This window comes from Sceloporus occidentalis, unplaced genomic scaffold (assembly GCF_023333645.1).
Source record: "Sceloporus occidentalis isolate IW3139 unplaced genomic scaffold, rSceOcc1.0.p SCAF_2, whole genome shotgun sequence".
NCBI lineage: Eukaryota > Metazoa > Chordata > Lepidosauria > Squamata > Phrynosomatidae > Sceloporus > Sceloporus occidentalis.
Genome location: NW_028316982.1, coordinates 253,312,614 through 253,330,579, shown reverse-complemented (window position 1 = coordinate 253,330,579; position 17,966 = coordinate 253,312,614). Strand labels below are relative to the sequence as shown.

The following is a 17,966-nucleotide window of genomic DNA, read 5'->3' as shown; positions in this document are numbered from 1 at the left end:
TCCCCTCAATCAGTGTCTTGAAGCGGTAATGGGCTGGATGAGGAAAAACAAACTCAAGCTGAATCCAGACAAAACGGAGGTACTTACAGTAGGGGCCCCCAAAACAGGTATAGGGTTGCAACCTCCAGTCTTAGATGGGGTCACGATCTCCACAAAGGACTGTGTTCGCAGTCTGGGGGTGCTCCTAGATCCGTCGCTTCACATGAGAAATCAGGTGAATGCGACGATCAGGAGCGCCTGTTATCAGCTTTGGCTGATACGCCAGCTGTGCCCTTTCCTGGAAGTAAAGGACCTAGAAACTGTTGTACATTCACTGGTAACCTCACGACTTGATTTCTGTAATGTGCTCTACATGAGGCTACCCTTGTGCCTAGTCCGGAAACTTCAACTAGTGCAAAATATGGCAGCCAGGCTGGTCACCGGAAAAACTAGGAGTGATCGAATAACACCCATCTTAAAATCTCTTCACTGGCTGCCTATTAGTTTCCGGGCACAGTACAAGGTGTTGGTTATAACCTTTAAAGCCCTACATGGCTTGGGTCCAACCTATTTGAGGGATCGCCTGCTTCCATATAATCCGCCCTGCACCCTCAGGTCCTCTGGGAGGAATCTATTGCAGCCTTTAAAAACCAGACTAACTGCTACCTCCCAGAGGGCCTTCTCTGCAATTGCTCCCAAATTGTGGAATGTTCTGCCGGACGAGATCCGTCAAATTGCCAGCTTAGACAGCTTTTAAAAAGCTGTCAAGACGGATCTCTTCCAGCAGGCCTTTCCTGAATAAAAATGCCCGGCCACAGAATGATTGCCCCTCCCCCCCACATCATGTATTAGCCCACCACTCTGTCCTCGTGTGTGTGTGTGTGTATATATTTGTGTGTGTGTTTTTAATAGATATTTTAATTGTACATGTTTAATCCTGTTTTAAGGGGGGGAATTTGGGACATAATTTTGTAAATGTGGATTTTAATATGTTGTGAGCCGCTTTGATTGTCTTGTAACAGAAAAGCGGGATATAAATAAAAGTTTTATTTTATTATTATTTAAGAAAATTGCACATCCTTAAACATGCTGAGAGCTTTTATGGATTTCTCTTGTCTTCTGAAACAAAGCTCATAATGCAGATTTTATGCTTCTATGTGCAAGCATCCAACTTGTTTCTCTGAGGTATACCTCTTGTCCTCAGAGAGAAGATGCTTTGAAGGTCATGGCTTAAATTATTATTTAAGTTCCCATCTATGGAACAATTTGTGTCTTTGAAAAGTGCTTTCGGCTGTTAATATACCTTTCTAATGCCACCCATTTTTTTTACATCCTGATTGGTAAGGATCTTAATAAATGTTCCTCATATGTTTCAGTAATCTCAGGAAAACAGAAGAAAGAAAACAAAAGCTGGAAGATTTGGTTAATTCTGTTGGCCAAAAGGTGGCTGAATTAAAAGACAAGTATGTATTTTTTTCTTCAAAATGCTTTTGATTCCCCTCCCTCCTGTTATATTGGAATTTAATATTTTAGCTATTACAACTGGGATGTTTTTGTAATAATGCTTTCCTTCTGAAATGAGAATTAAGCTTAACTTCAAAGCACATTCTGTTGTTATTGAAGATGGCTTAAATGTGTATTTGGTCTACAGGTTCCAAGCCAGAACAAGTGAGGCAACTAAGCTTGAAACAGAAGTTGCTAAAGCACAAGAGACTGTGAAAGCTGCAGAAATACTGATTAAACAGCTTGATAGAGAGCATAAGAGATGGAACACTCAGGTTGGTGGATGAATCCTCCTTAAAAATGTACCATTGCTATCTTTCTCAAAGTTGAGTGATGTATCTGTTATGTGTTCCTAAGTAGGTTCCTTTTTAAACAATTACAGTATCTTCTACTTTTATACATCTCCTGTTCTGGATATTAAATATTTTATGTTTCAAATTAAGGGCAACAGAAAACTTCCTATCTTGATATATTCCATCACTGAGAAAGTAAGAGTAAGATTTCCTGTCTCCAGGCTGCAATAGTAGTTACTCAGTTATGGGATGGCTCGGACTCAGAATGAAAATTCACCATATGACCACTATCACCCATATTATTTGCAATCTATATAGAACCTCTGGCTGAACTCATCAGATCAAACCTAAGTATAACAGGTTCACACACTGACAAGACCCAACACAAAATAATGCTATATGCAGATGACATTTTACTAGTGGTACAACACCCTGAAAAATCTTTCCCTGAAATAAAGAACACGATAGACACTTTTGGAAAATACTCCAGCCTTAAGATCAACTACTTAAAATCTAAACTGATGTACTTAAACACCTCAACTGCAGACCAAACCGCACTGGCAAATACCACCGGTTTGCAATTATGTTTCTCTGGATCTACATATTTAGATATCCTCAATTGATACCCAGGAATTACAACCCTGTTATTAAATGGATGAAGGCTAAACTAAAAAAATGGAAACATCTGAACCTTTCTTTGTTGGGGAGGATTGCTATTTATTTTTTCTATTTCAGTCCATCCCTATCTCATCAGCCCTTTCCAAATTTAAACTCTGGCAAAAAATGACTGCAGATTTTATATTTGATAAAAAACAGCCTAGGTTCCCCAAATCCGTTTGGTGTACTAACTCAAGAGCAGGGGGCTTAGCAATTCCAGATATTAAATTATATTATCATGCATTCCAACTAAGCCAACTCTCCCAATTAATAATGGAAGTAGACTCTGCTCACTGGGTGTCTATGGAGATGGATCTGGACAGTAAGGCTGAACTGAAATTGCTCTTCTCTCTTAAGTCACATAGTGTTTTAAAAGAAATAAACTATTTCTTTATAACTTTCTCTTTATTTGGAAACAATGGATCCATATATTGGCTCCAAGACCATCCCCTATCTTCCCATTCTTATTGCACCCTCATGTCTATGACATAGGCAAAATAGACCAATTTAAAGGTTGGAAGAAGGGTGGTATTTACAGACTTGCTGATTTATTTAAACATGGGAAAATCAAAAATGCAGAAATTTTGATAGACGATCTGGGGCAGGTCAGCTACTGTTGGATGCAAATATCACAGGTACTGTCTTTTTCAAGACATACAATGTCAAAGGAGAACTACCTTTGCCCCATGACCTTTTATGAAACATTTTGCATGGAAAAGGTGTGGTCGCAAGGGAGAGACAGCTGTCATTTACAAAAATTTAATACAATCTATTTATGGCAGTAAGGGGACGTGGTGGCTTAGTGGTTAAGACGCCAATTCTGATGATTGGAAGGTTGAAAGTTCAAGGCTTGAGTGCTGCATAATGGGGTGAGCTCCCGTCACTAGTCCCAGCGTTTGCCAACCTAGCATTGAAAGCATGCAAATGCAAGTAGATAAATAGGTACCATTTAAGTGGGAAAGTAACAGCGCTTGGTGCAGTCATTCTGGCCACATGACCACCAGAGCAGTCTTCAGACATTGCTGTTTTTTCGGCTTAGAAAAGGAGATGAGCATCACTCCTCACAGTCAGTTACAACTAGACATTCATGTCAAGGGGCTACCTTTACTTTATTATCTTTATGGCAATAATGGCTGGGATAATGTGGCAATCGGAACTGAATTTAGATATCTCTGAAGCCACATGGGAATGCATTTGCACCTTGCCTACATATAAATCAAGATCAGCATTATCAAAAGAGTCAACTCCAAAATTAATATATAAGTGGTACCTAACTCCTGTGCGGTTATCTCAGATAACGAGGAATGCCTCACCAAAATGCTGGAGAGGCTGTGACACTGTTGGCTCCTTTGAGCACATGTGGTGGAACTGTCATAAAATCAAAAACTTTTGGAATGTCATACTAGCACAAATTTCTTCTATTATAAAACAAAATGTAACTTTTTGTCCAGGTCTTTTGTTGTTGTCCATCTTTGGTAAACAAAACAGCCATTTAAAACATTGCAAGCTCATCACATTTCTTATTGCAGCAGCTAGGAATGTAATTGCAGGAAACTGGAAAACGGGGGATGTACAAATAACTAACTGGTGGACAAAGGTTTGGGACACTTGGTTAATGGAAAAACTTTGTGACACCTTCAGACTCTATAATGAACAAAGGAAACCACACACCTCTTTTGGAAACTGGTCAATTTTTATTGACTGCATTAACAACAACTCCCCCGACATTGGACCTCCTGCCCACCAGATTACTCTTTGGAAGGACACTCTAACTCTGAACCCACCAACCAGAAAAGTTTGAGTGATGATTTTAGAATCTTGATTACTGATAAACAAACAGTACAAAAATAACAAAAGGCCTTGAAGAGTCATATAAAAGCTGTACAAAATAACAGTAGAGATTGTTATTCTGCACAGCTTTTATATGACTCTTCAAGGCCTTTTATTATTTTTGTATTGTTTGTTTATGTTGTTGTTATAAAACAAATAAAATATTCAATTTTTAAAAATTCACGAGATGGGCAAACTTCACCCTTTCTTCTTCAAGTTAACCATGAAAAGTGCCAGTAAATGATATTGTAGCTACTGCATGTTGAAAATTGATAAAACTGTACAGTATATCTAGCCCACATTTTGATTGTTTATCTCTGAATATATTCAAGACTAACCAGGTGGCTGTGTTTATAGATACATTAGCAATTAACAATGCTTCCATACTCATGGAGAAATGTGTTTTAAGCAGAAAACTAAATTTAAATAATCATGTCAGAAAACTATTCTCTTTAGGTCTCAGAGATAGCAGATGAATTGAGTACGCTGCCAAGGAGAGCTCAGCTATCTGCTGCTTTTATTACTTACCTTTCCTCTGCCCCAGAAGATCAAAGAAAAGCAAGCTTGGATTCATGGACAAAATCAGCTGGTCTAGAAAGTAAATATTGTTATTTCTATGAAAAGACAACAAATAAATTAGTATTACCAAACCATAATACATGCTGCAGCATTGTTTTCCTAGTAGGGTTTAAAAGCTTGCTTTTTCAAGTAGGCATTTAATACATAGTTTCACCTACAAAGGCTTCTTATTGGGTTGTTTTTTATGGCATGTTTTTAATGGTTTTATAATTTTAAATAATTATGGCGCGTTATAGAGCGCCCAAGAAGGGAGCTCTGCCGCCGCCGGCGGTTGCTGCATCCGGGAACCGCAGCGGCCAAACTGCGCAGTTCCCGGGCGCAGCAAGAAAGAAGCACTGAAATGGCGCTTCTTTCAGCGCCTTGGAAGTGGCGCCGCGAGGCGCTAGTCTCGCACTCGCAGTGTCACTTCTGCCGCGCGACGTCCGAACGCTACGTGTCCGTGACGTCAAAATGGCGGCCCCTGTGTGGATGGGCGCTGCCATTTTGTACGGACTCGGTCCGTACTAAGGTTGAGGGGCGTCTGGAAACGACGCCCCTTCTCAACCCTAATACACCCCTTCCTAACCCTAGCACGCCCCTTCGGCGCATCTGTAACGCGCCTCAATTTAAGGTGTTTTAATTGTGTTTTAGAAATTTACTTTTTATTGTTGTTTTTAAGCATTTTTGTGAGCTGCCTTGAGTCCAATTCGGGAGAAAGAAGATATATTAAATACATATACAGTATTTATATCCTTACGCAGGGAATCCATTCCAGATCCCCCCCACGTAAGGGAAAATCTGCCTATGCTCAAGCCCCATAGGATATAATGGGGCTTGTGCATGTGGTAGAGCAGTCATTGTTTCCCTCCCCAAGCGGCTTCCATGTAAGCTGGAAGCCGTGTAAAATGCGTCCGTGCAAGGCACAAGCGCACTGTATACATACATGCATGCAAGGAAGCACAGTGTAACTTGAAATCCTCCAGTTCTATTGCAGTGGACCTCTAGTCAACAGAGGGGTGGGGTGAAAGATCGCTTTCAGAGCCCATCCCAACTGGAGCTGGAGAAAACAATACAAAACTACTAACCTAGCAATGCTCACATTCTTCCTTTACCAGATAATGGCAAAATTGAAACAGTGGCAATTAATCTATTTTTGGACTGCTGTAGGCAACTTTTTGTGACCTGGAATCCTAGCAAAGTGGGTCTGTGGACTGAATCCAGTTATTAGATCCAATAAAGGTAGACTCATTGAATCTATGGGATTTAGCAAGTTTTGACTTAAGAAGTCACACTTATTCAGTGAGTCAGTTGTGATTGGGTATTGAATTAACTTAGATTGATCCCTGTGCGATGAAGGCCTGTTCCTTTAAGAAACAGATCACACATTTTTGAACTAACCATGCTTCTTGAGAAATGCCAGTGCTCCATAGTTGAGCACCACTATGTGCATTTGCCTGTGTGTGTGTGTGTGTGTGTGTGTGTGTGTGTCTTCTTTGCCTTCAAGTTGTTTCTGATTTATGGAGACCCCAAGGCCAACCTATCACAGGGTTTTCTTGGCAGAAAAGGGGATTTGCCATTGCCATCATCTGAGGCTGAGAGAGTGTGACTTGCCCAAAGTCACTCAATGAGTTTTTGTGAGTGGATTTGAACCCTGGTATCTGGAGCCCTAGTCCAACACGTGAACTACTATACCATGCTGAGTTTTTTGAGGGGGCAGGGGTCAATTTACATAAAATCTGTTGGTCTTCCTGGTGATTGATTGCACACCAGTCTATTTTTATATCTTTTTTAAACTGAGAAACCATCTGCTCTTGGAGATATATGTAGTCCCTGCCATGGAGGATCAAATTCTGTTAATAGATATGTGGGGGAAATGATACCACCTTGGGAAAGAAATTTTATAATTCACAGCTCCTAGGAATTTACCAAATCTACTTTTTAGCTCAGGCTAAAACAAATCCTCTAAAGTAGATCTAAGATAACAGACTGACTGAAGATAAAGATAACATCTTTGACAGAGTTAGAAATGGAAGGAATAATTATTTTACTTACAACTACTTTAGTCATTCCTAATAGATGAGTGACTCACTTGATTCAGGAGAAATATATTCTGTCTGCAAGATTAAATAATATTTCCTTTAGCATCAAAAGTGTCACTGAGCAAAAATTAGATAAAATATGCCTTCAAAGCTTGCCTTATCTTGACACTATAATAAGATGACCCTTACTGTAGTGTATTTTATTCATTGTTAGGTTCAGAAATATAAAACCATTTATTTGAGCCGCCTCGAAATAATTTAGAGCTTTTCCAGACTAATTTTTTTAGTATAAAATGCCTTTTGCAGATGTGAACAAAGATCTGAAATTTCACCCCCACCCTCCAAATTATCTCCTGTATTTGTCTCCAAACTAGAGCTAGGTGCAGTTTGCTGGAGTGTTTGATCCTGAAGCATGATCACAACAGTAAACAACAGTCTGGTCACAGTGTTTGCATCAGTAGTTTGTTTCTATCTTCTTCTATGTCATTCTGGTACAGAAATGTCATGATCCCAGGAGGATAAGATATCAGAAATCCAATTCTAATTCCAAGTAATAAAATAACTCAAAAATATAATGCATGATAAGTTACCACAGTTCAATATATTCTAGATACTTTAGGGGGAAGTATTATACATGTAGAATGCTCCAGCAAGTTCAAAGGAATTAAGAGATGTATCTTCTGATTCTTAGAATTTGATCTTAGACGGTTCCTATGCACAGAAAGTGAGCAGTTGATCTGGAAAAGTGAAGGTTTACCTTCTGATGATCTGTCAATAGAAAATGCCCTTGTGATCTTGCAGGTAAATTGTATGACTTTTAAATTTTTTTCTGACATGTCTATCTAATATGATGCTGAATTCGTATTACCATGTTGTGTCCAGTAAAATGGCCATTCAGTTGTTAAGTCTTTATAATTAGCCCAGTTTTCTTTGGGTGTGAGTGAAAAAAAGTTGCCCTTTCTCTAATTGGTATAATTTTTTAAACCGTTCTCTGCCTTTACTTGATGTTACAGAAGTTGAAGTGAACAACAGATCGTGTGAATGTTTGACTGCGTTGTCAGGAACACTTCAGGATCCGTCCCCAAAAAATCTACCAATGCACCATTCAAGAGTTAAATAATAATAATAACAATTATTATTATTATACTTTATTTATAGAGTGCTGTAGATTTACACAGTGCTGTACATACAAACAATAAAATTGATAAAATGAAACCTGCCAAATTCTACAAAATACATATAAAACAATAGATAATAATACAAGATAGAAGTTAAAGGTTTAATTCTCTGTGCAGTCCACAGTCTCATTGGCTATCTCTCCTCATGCTACCACAGTGGCATTAGTCAAGTGATCATCAGTAATTTTATCCATGAATTCCTCACTCCTTTCCTCCTCTTCCGGTGTTTTCTTTTTTGTCCTCAGTACCAACTTTTGCAATTTTCCTTACTTTATTTTACAAATTTTGGGTGGATTGGGAAGAGAAAATAAAATGTAAATCATATGCCTGTATGTTTTAAATATAGTTCATACTCTCTCTCTCTCTCTCTCTCTCCTATTGACAGAGTAAGGTTTGTCCATTTTTGATAGACCCTTCTTCCAGAGCTACAGAATGGCTGAAAACACATTTGAAAGAATCACGCTTGGAAATCATCAATCAGCAGGTCCTGCTTAAACCCTGTAGATTGTTTTGTGATGCTGAACAAATAATTTTTTGTTTACCATTTTTATTTAAAATGAATGATACAGACTTTGTACAACTCCTGCATTACAGGATATGTTGTTATACCCATTGTCTTTTGAAGCTACTCAGGTGTTTTGTTTTGTTTTGTTTTGTTTTTGGCTTGATTTACAAATATCCCTCATCAAATGTTCCTGAGTGCTTGGAACTTTCCCTTACATGAAGATAAATTCTTTCATATCACTTGTACTTGGGCATCATTTACAGCATTCCCAGGACCAGGAAGAGTCTTTACATAGTGGTAGTTAAGGTGTATTCACCTCATCTTCTACTCTGATAGTGTTGCATATAACCTAAGGTCTCCTTAGAAACACTCAGTTCCCCCCTTTCTTTGAGATGGATGTTTGTAAATCAGGCATTCACAAGGAGTATTTGCACCATATGCAGCATGATTTGCTTAGTTAGAAAGGGTGGACCTTACCTTATATATGCTCGTATATAAGTCAAAAATATTGTCCAAAAATTGACCCCAAAAATCTGGATTGACATACCTGTCATATATCCCGCTTCGATCCAATGGGAGAGGTGGGAGATAGAAATAAAAATTATTATTATTATTATTATTATTATTATTATTGTATAAGTCATGTATAAGTCAAAAAGTATTGTCCAAAAATTGACCCCCAAAATCTGGATTGACTTACACATGAGTCAGTATGGTAATACTCTCTTCCCCAGTGTGGGGCTTCCGAAGGGACAACTAGGCTGAGGAGGAGGGAGCAGGGCAAGTTCTCGCCCTTCAAGCCTCATCCCCAGCTTCACTGCCTCTCAGGAGACAGCCATGTCCTTGCTCCCGAAGTCTTGTCCTTGAGCCTGGCTGTCTATCAGAGAACACCCAGAGTGGGGAGGAGGAGAGGCCAAGCCTTAGCCTCTCAAGCCTTGTCCCCAGCTTGGTTGCTACACGGAGGACAGCTGGCGTGGGGAGGAGGAGGAGGGAGGGCAAACCCTCATCCCTGAAGCCTTGTCCTCAGCCTGGCTGTCCCTCGGAGGACAGCCAGGATGGGAGGAGGAGGCAGGGTAAACTCTGGTCCCCCAAGCCTCATCCCCAGCCTGGCTGCCCCACAGGAGACAACTAGGTTGGGGAGGAGGTGGGAAGGCAAGCATTCACCCCTGAAATTTCATCCCCAGCTTGACTATCCCCCGAGGGGACATCTGGGCTGTGGAGGAGGAAGATGGGGGCAGGTGCTCACCATTCAAGCTTCCTCCCCATCCTACTGTCTCCTGAAGGGTCATCTAGGCTGCAGAGGGGGAGGAAGGGTCCTGAGACTCTAAGTTTTACTGTTAACTTATCCACAGGTCATATCAAAATCCCTAATTTTGGCCCCAAAACCTGCCCTCAACTTATACATATGGTCAACAAAATCTTTATTTTATAAATGAAAAAGGGCCATGTTCAAACACCAGAAGATGAGAATAATAACATGGTGAGGGAGTACCATATATACTCCCTCACCATGTTGTGATTCTCATTTTCTGGTGTTTGAACATGGCCCTTTTCTATTTATAAGATAAAGATTTTCAACTGTCCAAATACATACTAGTTTTAATCCACATACAGCTCTACCATTTCCTTATATAGCCCAAATTCTGCTGCATCTTAAATGTATCTAGACTGTTCCCAGCTACCACCAATATTGGGTTCTTTTCTTCCTGTCAGTATCCTGCTCATAAAGCATGTTTCTACAGGGGAGCAACACTTTGATGTATTTCACTCCTCTAACTAATTTAGAGCACTGTGGGCTTATTTCACAGTTTCTTGTTTACATATTTCCTGACCCTGAAATTGCCTTCTTTATGTCTTTATCCTTCTTTTTCTCTGCAGGTGAATTTGTATTAAAATTCTAATTAATAGTGAACTGGAATAATCAGTGGTTATGAAATTTTGTTTCTGCAGGATGCCAACTTCATTAATGCTCTTGAACTGGCTGTGCGATTTGGGAAGACCCTAATTATACAGGAAATGGATGGAGTAGAGCCTGTGCTTTATCCATTGCTCAGAAAGGACCTTGTTGCACAAGGTAGATTTCCAACTCATAATGTTTAGGCATATATGATAGTTGTTCTGCTTTCAGATAAAAAGACAAACCATTGAACCATTCAGAATAGCTCTGCAGCTTGGGTGTATAAAATGCATATTAAAGAATATCATTTTTTAAAATGTATGCAATTTTTATTAATGGGATTTGATGACTTTGGTCACTAGGAGACACATTGTTGAGAGATTTTTAAGTGGTTTCAGTGGAGACTGAGTAAACAAAGAAGTTAGCTGCATTGGAAAGAGGATAGTTGACAATATATTCATGGAAAACTTCAAGGGGACTTCATAAGAAAAGGCCAATGAAGGGAAAGGCAAAATAGTGGGAATAAACATCTTACTCAGGAATCGAAGGCAAAGGATAGAAAGGAAATTGGCAGTAGTTGGAAAGCGTAGATGGGCCAGGACAAGTGCTTTTGAGGACAGGAGAGACAGTACGATATTTGAATGAAATAGGAAAGTAGCCAGATGATTGAAACAAGAAGAGGCATTACACTGGATTAATATGATTTTACATTTATTTATTTCCCTTCATTCACCCAATGACATATAAGGTATTTGTTTTCCCTCATCCACCTACATATCCTGATGCTTTTCTCTCTCCCACAGAGTTAACTGTTGTGTTTTTCTTTTCACTCACTTTAGTGTTTTCTCTCCCTTTGCCTCTTAAAGTTCTCCTTCTCTTCCCCTCTGCTCTCTCTCTCTCTGAATCCCCAACCTGATCTTTCCTTTCTTACTGTTTTCTTTATTTCTCCATCTTAGTGCTCAGCCTTTCTCTCTGCTCATTCTGCCTCCCCGACCAGAAGGATTTTCCCTCTCCCTTCCCTTCTTGATTTTTGAAGGGTACAGGATCCCTGTAGAGGAAAGCAACCATCTCAGGCAGTATGCTGTTTTCCCTACAGTATCTCTAACTTCATGAATTTACATAGAAGTCCTTTGAATAAATGAGAGTATAAGGCCTAACTACATCTTCCACATTTCTTGTTATGCTACAGGATGCAGACATATTTCAATTAACTAAAATTAATCCATTTAAAAAAGCAAACTCCAAAAGCTTACATTCTTAAGATCTCCTTAGACCCTTAATTGCTAAATTTCAGTGCCTAGATTTCACTGTCTTGACTAACATGGGCACGTACACACACACACCCTCACACACTAATATTTGACCACATTATCAGACTAGGCAAGGCGTTTTCCAAGCTTAAATTGGTCAATAGTTAGTGGAAGAACTCAGTGAAAGTATCCTGCTTCACACAGTTTAGAATTATTTGGTAGACTAAAGACTTTAAGCAAAATTGTACAATTGTCAGTGTTGGACACCTGGTTCTCTGGAAACCTGCTGCTGTGAACTACCCCTAGAGCCCTCTGAGAACATGTTTGCTGATTCTATTCTAGCTCTCCCACAGCAGGAGGGTGACTTCTCTTGTTCCAAACTGTATCAACTTCATATATACACACATATATACACACATATACATACACACTGGTTATGGAAATCGGCCACCTAAGACTGAAGCCTTCAAACACACAAACACATTAAAATTAATACATATTAAGGACAAGATTATGCCCTGGTGTGCATACTGCAGGTCCCATTTAAGTTGTCTAGGTTTAATTGTCTTGGAACTATGTGACCACAGAAACAAATTATATTTTATTATTGCAAAATATTTTATTTTCATACAAACAAACTGAACAGTTAATAGTTTCTTAAAACTATTTGTCTTTGGTTTTTCAAGCAGAATTCAGTAAAGGTTTGGTTTCTGTTATAAAGAAAAAAAGTCACAAATAATTGGACATTGCTGATATAGCTCTCTTGATGGACTGCTAAATTCAAGGCAGTTCTTTGTATGAGAGAAGAAGTGTGAAGTGCTTATTATTTTATATGACCCTGAATCTATTGTTAGTTCCAATTAGAAAAGACTATTAAATCAGTTGTGTTTATTTATTTATTTAGTCATTAGCCAACATTTGTTCAGTGACCTAATCTGTTTAGGAAAAACTTGTAAGATTCAGGCCACCGTGTCCAAGATTCAGGCCACTGTGTCCATGTAATGTGATGCATATTTATTATTTTTGGCTAAATTTTGATGACAGGACTGGAATTTTTTCACTGTTATTAGAATCAGTCCTCTGTCTCCAAGAGACATTGCTTCAGGGACCCTAATGGGCTGACAGGTAATAGATAAATGCTTTAAATAAAATAAATGCTAAATAATAGATGCCAGAACACAAAGAGGAGCAGAATTCCATTAATTGCACAATGGTGTTGTTTTGTGTCAAAACAGATGGATACTGCAACAGAGCAGATTCTGGGCACTAGACACAAAGCTTTTTCATTACACTCCTTGGCAGCATAAGGATTCTTTTAAGCTTTGGATCAACATGTTTTAATAGTTATGTCAGCCAATTAGTGTGCACTTTCAGATTTGGCTAGGAAATCTCTGGTGCAAGTGGAAAACTTATTTTAAATCAATGAATACATTGATCTATATCAGGAGCAAACACTTCTAGAACATGGCCTCATAGCCCAAAACCTCCCACAAAAAATAATCTGTATCTATTTGTATATCTGCTTCTTATCCTACAATAATGTGAGGTTATAAGAGTAAATTCCATCCAATTCTGTTTTGTTCCTGCTGCTTGGGTTGTAAGTACTCACTAATAGCCCTGCCATCTTTCTGGTCTTTTGAACACCAGTATCTGATCTGGCCTCATTTAGGAAATAGGAATAATTTTGCTGTGCAAAATTCTCTTCTGATCCTCATCTACAGTTGTTCTTTCCTGTGAGTGTGCTGTCTGTCTGTCTGTCTGTTTGTCTAGATCCTGGGTTCTTCATTACTTTGCTTCTGACAGTCGTGTATTGATAATGTTTCACAGCCTGATAGGAAAAATATAAGATATATTTTGGAGTGACTTAGTAGTTGTATAGATTCTATTTGGGAATAGACATTTTTACAACATGCAGGTGGAAATTATGTGGCAGAGAAAGAAAACTCTAGCATACAAGCTTCACCTGAAATGATTTGCCTGCTGATTGTTTATACTAAGGCCAGTACTCACCGCCTTTGCTCTTAGGAAAAATATGAAAGTCATGCCAGGTAGGCAAAGGGTGTTCCTTATACTTCCTTTAATGAGGAAAATGTTCCGTATCATCCTATAAGCTGTTTTGCTTCCTATATGTTTTCCAGTGCCTTTATAATTCCTTTAAATAGCCCAGTTATATTTCAGCAATATTTGGTTTTGGCAAGATTTGGACCATTATAATTGTTGCAAAGAACCACACTATACTACAATATATACTTCATTCTTTTCCATCTATTCTCATTAAATAAGTGATAAGGTTATGGTCCCTCCCCCCCCCCCCCCCCCCGGATTTTAAAAGTATCAAAACTTACTTGGCATTTTGCTGTTAAGTGAAAATTCTATCACGCAAAGTTACTTACCCATTCTAACAACCTGTTCTCTAGAAGAATAAGCCAAGTGTAGGATTGCTATTTTTGTTATACAGGAGGCCCTTGGATCCATAGATGCTCAAGACACATTATATACAGTGGTATTGTAAAATGGTGTCCCTTATATAAAATGGCAAAAGCAAAGTTTTTCTTTTTGGATTTTTTTTTAAATATTCAAGCCATGGATGATTGAATTTGTGAAAGAACAATCCATGTATATGGAGGGCCAACATTAACAGAATTGCCACAGAGTAACTGCTAAAGGGGGGAAACGTGTGAAAAGGATTTTATGGTCATTCTTTAGAAAAACTAATGGAAAGTATACTATGTAATACTAAAAATATGTGAGGATGCATTTGGTAATAAGAGAGCAATTTTCCTCTCCACCAACACAGATGTGGGAGAATTAGCATTAATATATTACAATATTAAACAATATTAAAATGATTTAAAACTACACTTAAAAAATAAAATGCTATTAAAAAATAAAAAGTAATTAAAATACTTCATGATTAAAACAGTTAAGTCTAAAACTAATGTAGCACCCTCTGTCCACTCTTTTAAAACTTTCTTTTAAAAACTTTTTAAATCAGAAAGCTGATTTAAAAGCCTGCCAGAGCAACAACAAAAAAAGCTCTTTGCCTCTCAATGGTAGGACAGTTCCATTGTCTAGGGGAAGCCACTGAGAAGGCCCTCTCTTGTATCTCCACCAAGTATGTTTGTGAAAGTGGTGGGACTGAGAGAACAGCCCCTCCTGTATACATATACTGAGAGATGGTCTGCCAGATAGCCTGGACCCAAGCCATATAGGGCTTTTGCGACCCTTGAAACCCCCACCAGTTCCATGAAGCTCCTGAACCTATATTTTTTTTAAAAAATGAGATGATTTTCAGATACAAATTGCAGTTAAATCCAACCCAAATAAATGCAAACTCCTCCTCCCTAGCCCACCTAGCCTCTCAGCCTTTGTCCCTTCCTTCTTCAGTACTCTATTTTCCTGGTATATCTCCTTCAGCATGGTCACACAAAGTGATATGGTCACACAAAGTGATTTTGAAGGAGAAAGCCATTCTGAAGGTGAAGATAAGGACAGAGATATTTGATGCATTTGGGGGGCTAGGGTGGAAAATTGGCCTCTGGCCCAATCTGGGTGGTTCTTTCCAGATACCTATCATTCCCGACTTTTTACCATGTTGGCTGAAGTTGACAGGTACTTTATTCCAAAATAGCTCTGTAACTGCTGGAATTATCAATTTAGGAGGAGATAGGGAATGGGCTCTCTGTCATTTTCTTGCCCACCTTGCTTGCATATGAACAATGTGGTACTTGTAGAAGTGGTGGTGGTAGTAATAGAAATCATTTTTTTTAAAGAAAGTGGAGCATCTAAAATGTTTTTTTTTTAAATCACTTGTCCTCCATGCCAAGGATAGGCAAACCCAGCTAAACTGAAAATAAGCCATCTGAAGGTGTCCTGAAGTCTAGGGATTTGGAAAATTACTTAGGGCTACCCTTGTTCTCGTCTCATTTTGTGCTGTCGTTGTGGCTGTATCCTTGGGGGGGCTGGATCTGGCCCAATTCAGCTCCTCCCTCACCCTGACTCTTTGTTGTTTTTGTTGTTGTGTGCCTTCAAGTAATTTCCAATTTATGATGACCCTAAACATTTTCAGTGTTTCAGTAATGATCCATGGGGTTATCTTGGCAAGGTTTTTTTTTTTAGAGGAGGTTTGCCATTACCTTCCTCTGAGACTGGGAGCCTGTGACTGCCCAAGATCACCCAGTGGATTTCATGGCCAAGCTGGCTGTGCCTTTTATCCACTCTTTATTTTTGGTTCTTCTGCTGGTAGATTAGCCAGAAAAAGCAGTTCTGTTAACAGATTTCTGAGATCACCTAGCAAAAAAGGGTTCTGCTGGTAGAAGGGCATTTCAGCCAACAGAAGAAGTTTGTGCATAATCCATCCCCCCACAGCAGGCACATTCTTAAGTTGGTGACTTTGATAAATTTTAAGTGAACATTTGACTTCACTGGTGTACCATTTTGCACTTGTCTCCTAGAGCAGAGTTTTTCTCCCTTCTGCAGGACCACGATATGTTGTGCAAATAGGTGACAAAGTAATAGACTATAATGAAGAATTCCGCCTATTTCTGTCAACAAGAAACCCAAATCCATGCATCCCACCAGATGCAGCTTCTATTGTTACAGAGGTTAACTTTACAATAACACGAAGTGGCTTAAGGGGACAGGTAAGCATTCTTAACTCTTTCACTATGCTTTCCATTTTAAGGGGGGTGGGGGGAACAAGTCTTTATATAATTTTGAAAGATCCTGTTTGTTTCCCTCAAACTGGCTTAGGTAACATAAATGTATGACAAATATGGGTAGTATGTTAATTGGTTTAATCCTGCTGATATCTCCTGGTGCTTTTTAAAATGAGGAAAGAGGGGAACTATTTTAATTAACTTGTTCTTGATTAGATTAGAAAATTCTACTTCACTGAAGTAAATTGTGAAAAATATATACTTAATGTGGAAGGGAAAGGTGTGAGAGTCCTTCTGAATCTCTGGTCTGAAGAAAAGCTGCACAATACCTGTTCAGACCAGTGGTTTATGTGGGCTTCTGACATATATGTGGCATTCTCCTGCAGTCTGCAATGCCTCACTCTTCCTTTTATTAGTATTATATTCCTTTTACACTGAAGTTGTCACATAAAAAGCTATGAGCAGAGGGGTTTACTTGTATAGAGCAGCTTCCTTGTACTTCTCTCCTGGTTACAGTACTTTACAACAACACAAATATGCTTAACGATAAAGGAACCTTCCAGAATAACATAAAATGAAGTATGAAAAACACTAGAGGATAGCCACCTTGAGACCCTGTACTGGTAGGAAGGCGGGATATAAATAAGTAGTAGTAGTAGCAGTAGTAGTAATAAGAGGAATTAACATATGTTTGAAAATTATTCCAAGTGTTTCCAAAGTGTGTATCGTTATCTTGTGCTGTTTGCCTTTCAGCTTTTAGCTTTGACTATCCAGCATGAAAAACCAGATTTGGAAGAACAGAAAACAAAATTATTACAGCAGGAAGAGGATAAAAAGATACAGTTAGCAAAACTGGAAGAATCACTGTTGGAGGTAATATTCACAGGTTTAAGAATAATCACTTATGTTAAAAATAGCATGCTTAACTGTGTAGCTTTATATGTCCATAGAGAAGTAAACCACATTGTAAACAATGAAATGTACTTCCGGATAAATCGGTATAGAATTAGAGTGTAGCTAGTTTTTAATCCAAAATTGAGGAGTGCCCCACTCCAACATTCCGGTATCCCCCAGCTTATTTATTTATTTATTTTATGTATATGCCATTTTTCTCCCTGGAGGGACCCAAGGTGACTCACATGCTTTCAGACCACATGTATGAATTTGTCCATGTTCTGAGTATAAAAACCAATAAGGCAGTAGTTCCCAATTTTGGTCTTTATGGTGTTTTGGACTTCAGCTCCAAGAAGCCTCAGCCCATTTGGTCAATAATCAAGAATTCTGGAAACTGAAGTCCAAAACATCTGGAGGATCAAAGGCCTGATACAGACAGCCAAAATAAAGCTGCTTCGAGTCACTTTGGAGGTATGGTGTTTCAATGATACATGCATCCTAAGAGTCCAGAAGCCACACCAAAGCCGTGGTCCAGTCCTAAGGACTGGAGTGCAGCTTCGGTGCAGCTTCCGGACTCTTAGGATGCATGCATCATGTAAACACCATACCTCCAAAGTGACTCGAAGCAGCTTTATTTTGGCTGTCTGTATAGGGCCAAAGTTTAGGAAACACTGCTATAGGATCTTTTGACCCATAGCAACACAGAAATATCTAATAGGGAATAT

The 17,966-nt window shown here is 38.8% G+C and overlaps 1 protein-coding gene across 3 annotated transcripts in view; it reads left to right on the top strand.

Annotated features, from left to right (window-relative positions):
- Positions 1–17,966, top strand: part of LOC149320001 (cytoplasmic dynein 2 heavy chain 1-like) — a 261,670-nt gene that overhangs the window by 98,683 nt on the left and 145,021 nt on the right. For all 3 annotated transcript variants that reach the window (XM_089512748.1, XM_089512747.1, XM_089512749.1), the window contains exons 60-67: positions 1,356–1,442; positions 1,631–1,757; positions 4,719–4,860; positions 7,551–7,660; positions 8,423–8,521; positions 10,493–10,616; positions 16,169–16,332; positions 17,101–17,220. In XM_089512748.1, the coding sequence (XP_089368874.1) occupies positions 1,356–1,442; positions 1,631–1,757; positions 4,719–4,860; positions 7,551–7,660; positions 8,423–8,521; positions 10,493–10,616; positions 16,169–16,332; positions 17,101–17,220 (973 nt within the window). The remainder of the gene's footprint in view (positions 1–1,355; positions 1,443–1,630; positions 1,758–4,718; positions 4,861–7,550; positions 7,661–8,422; positions 8,522–10,492; positions 10,617–16,168; positions 16,333–17,100; positions 17,221–17,966) is intronic.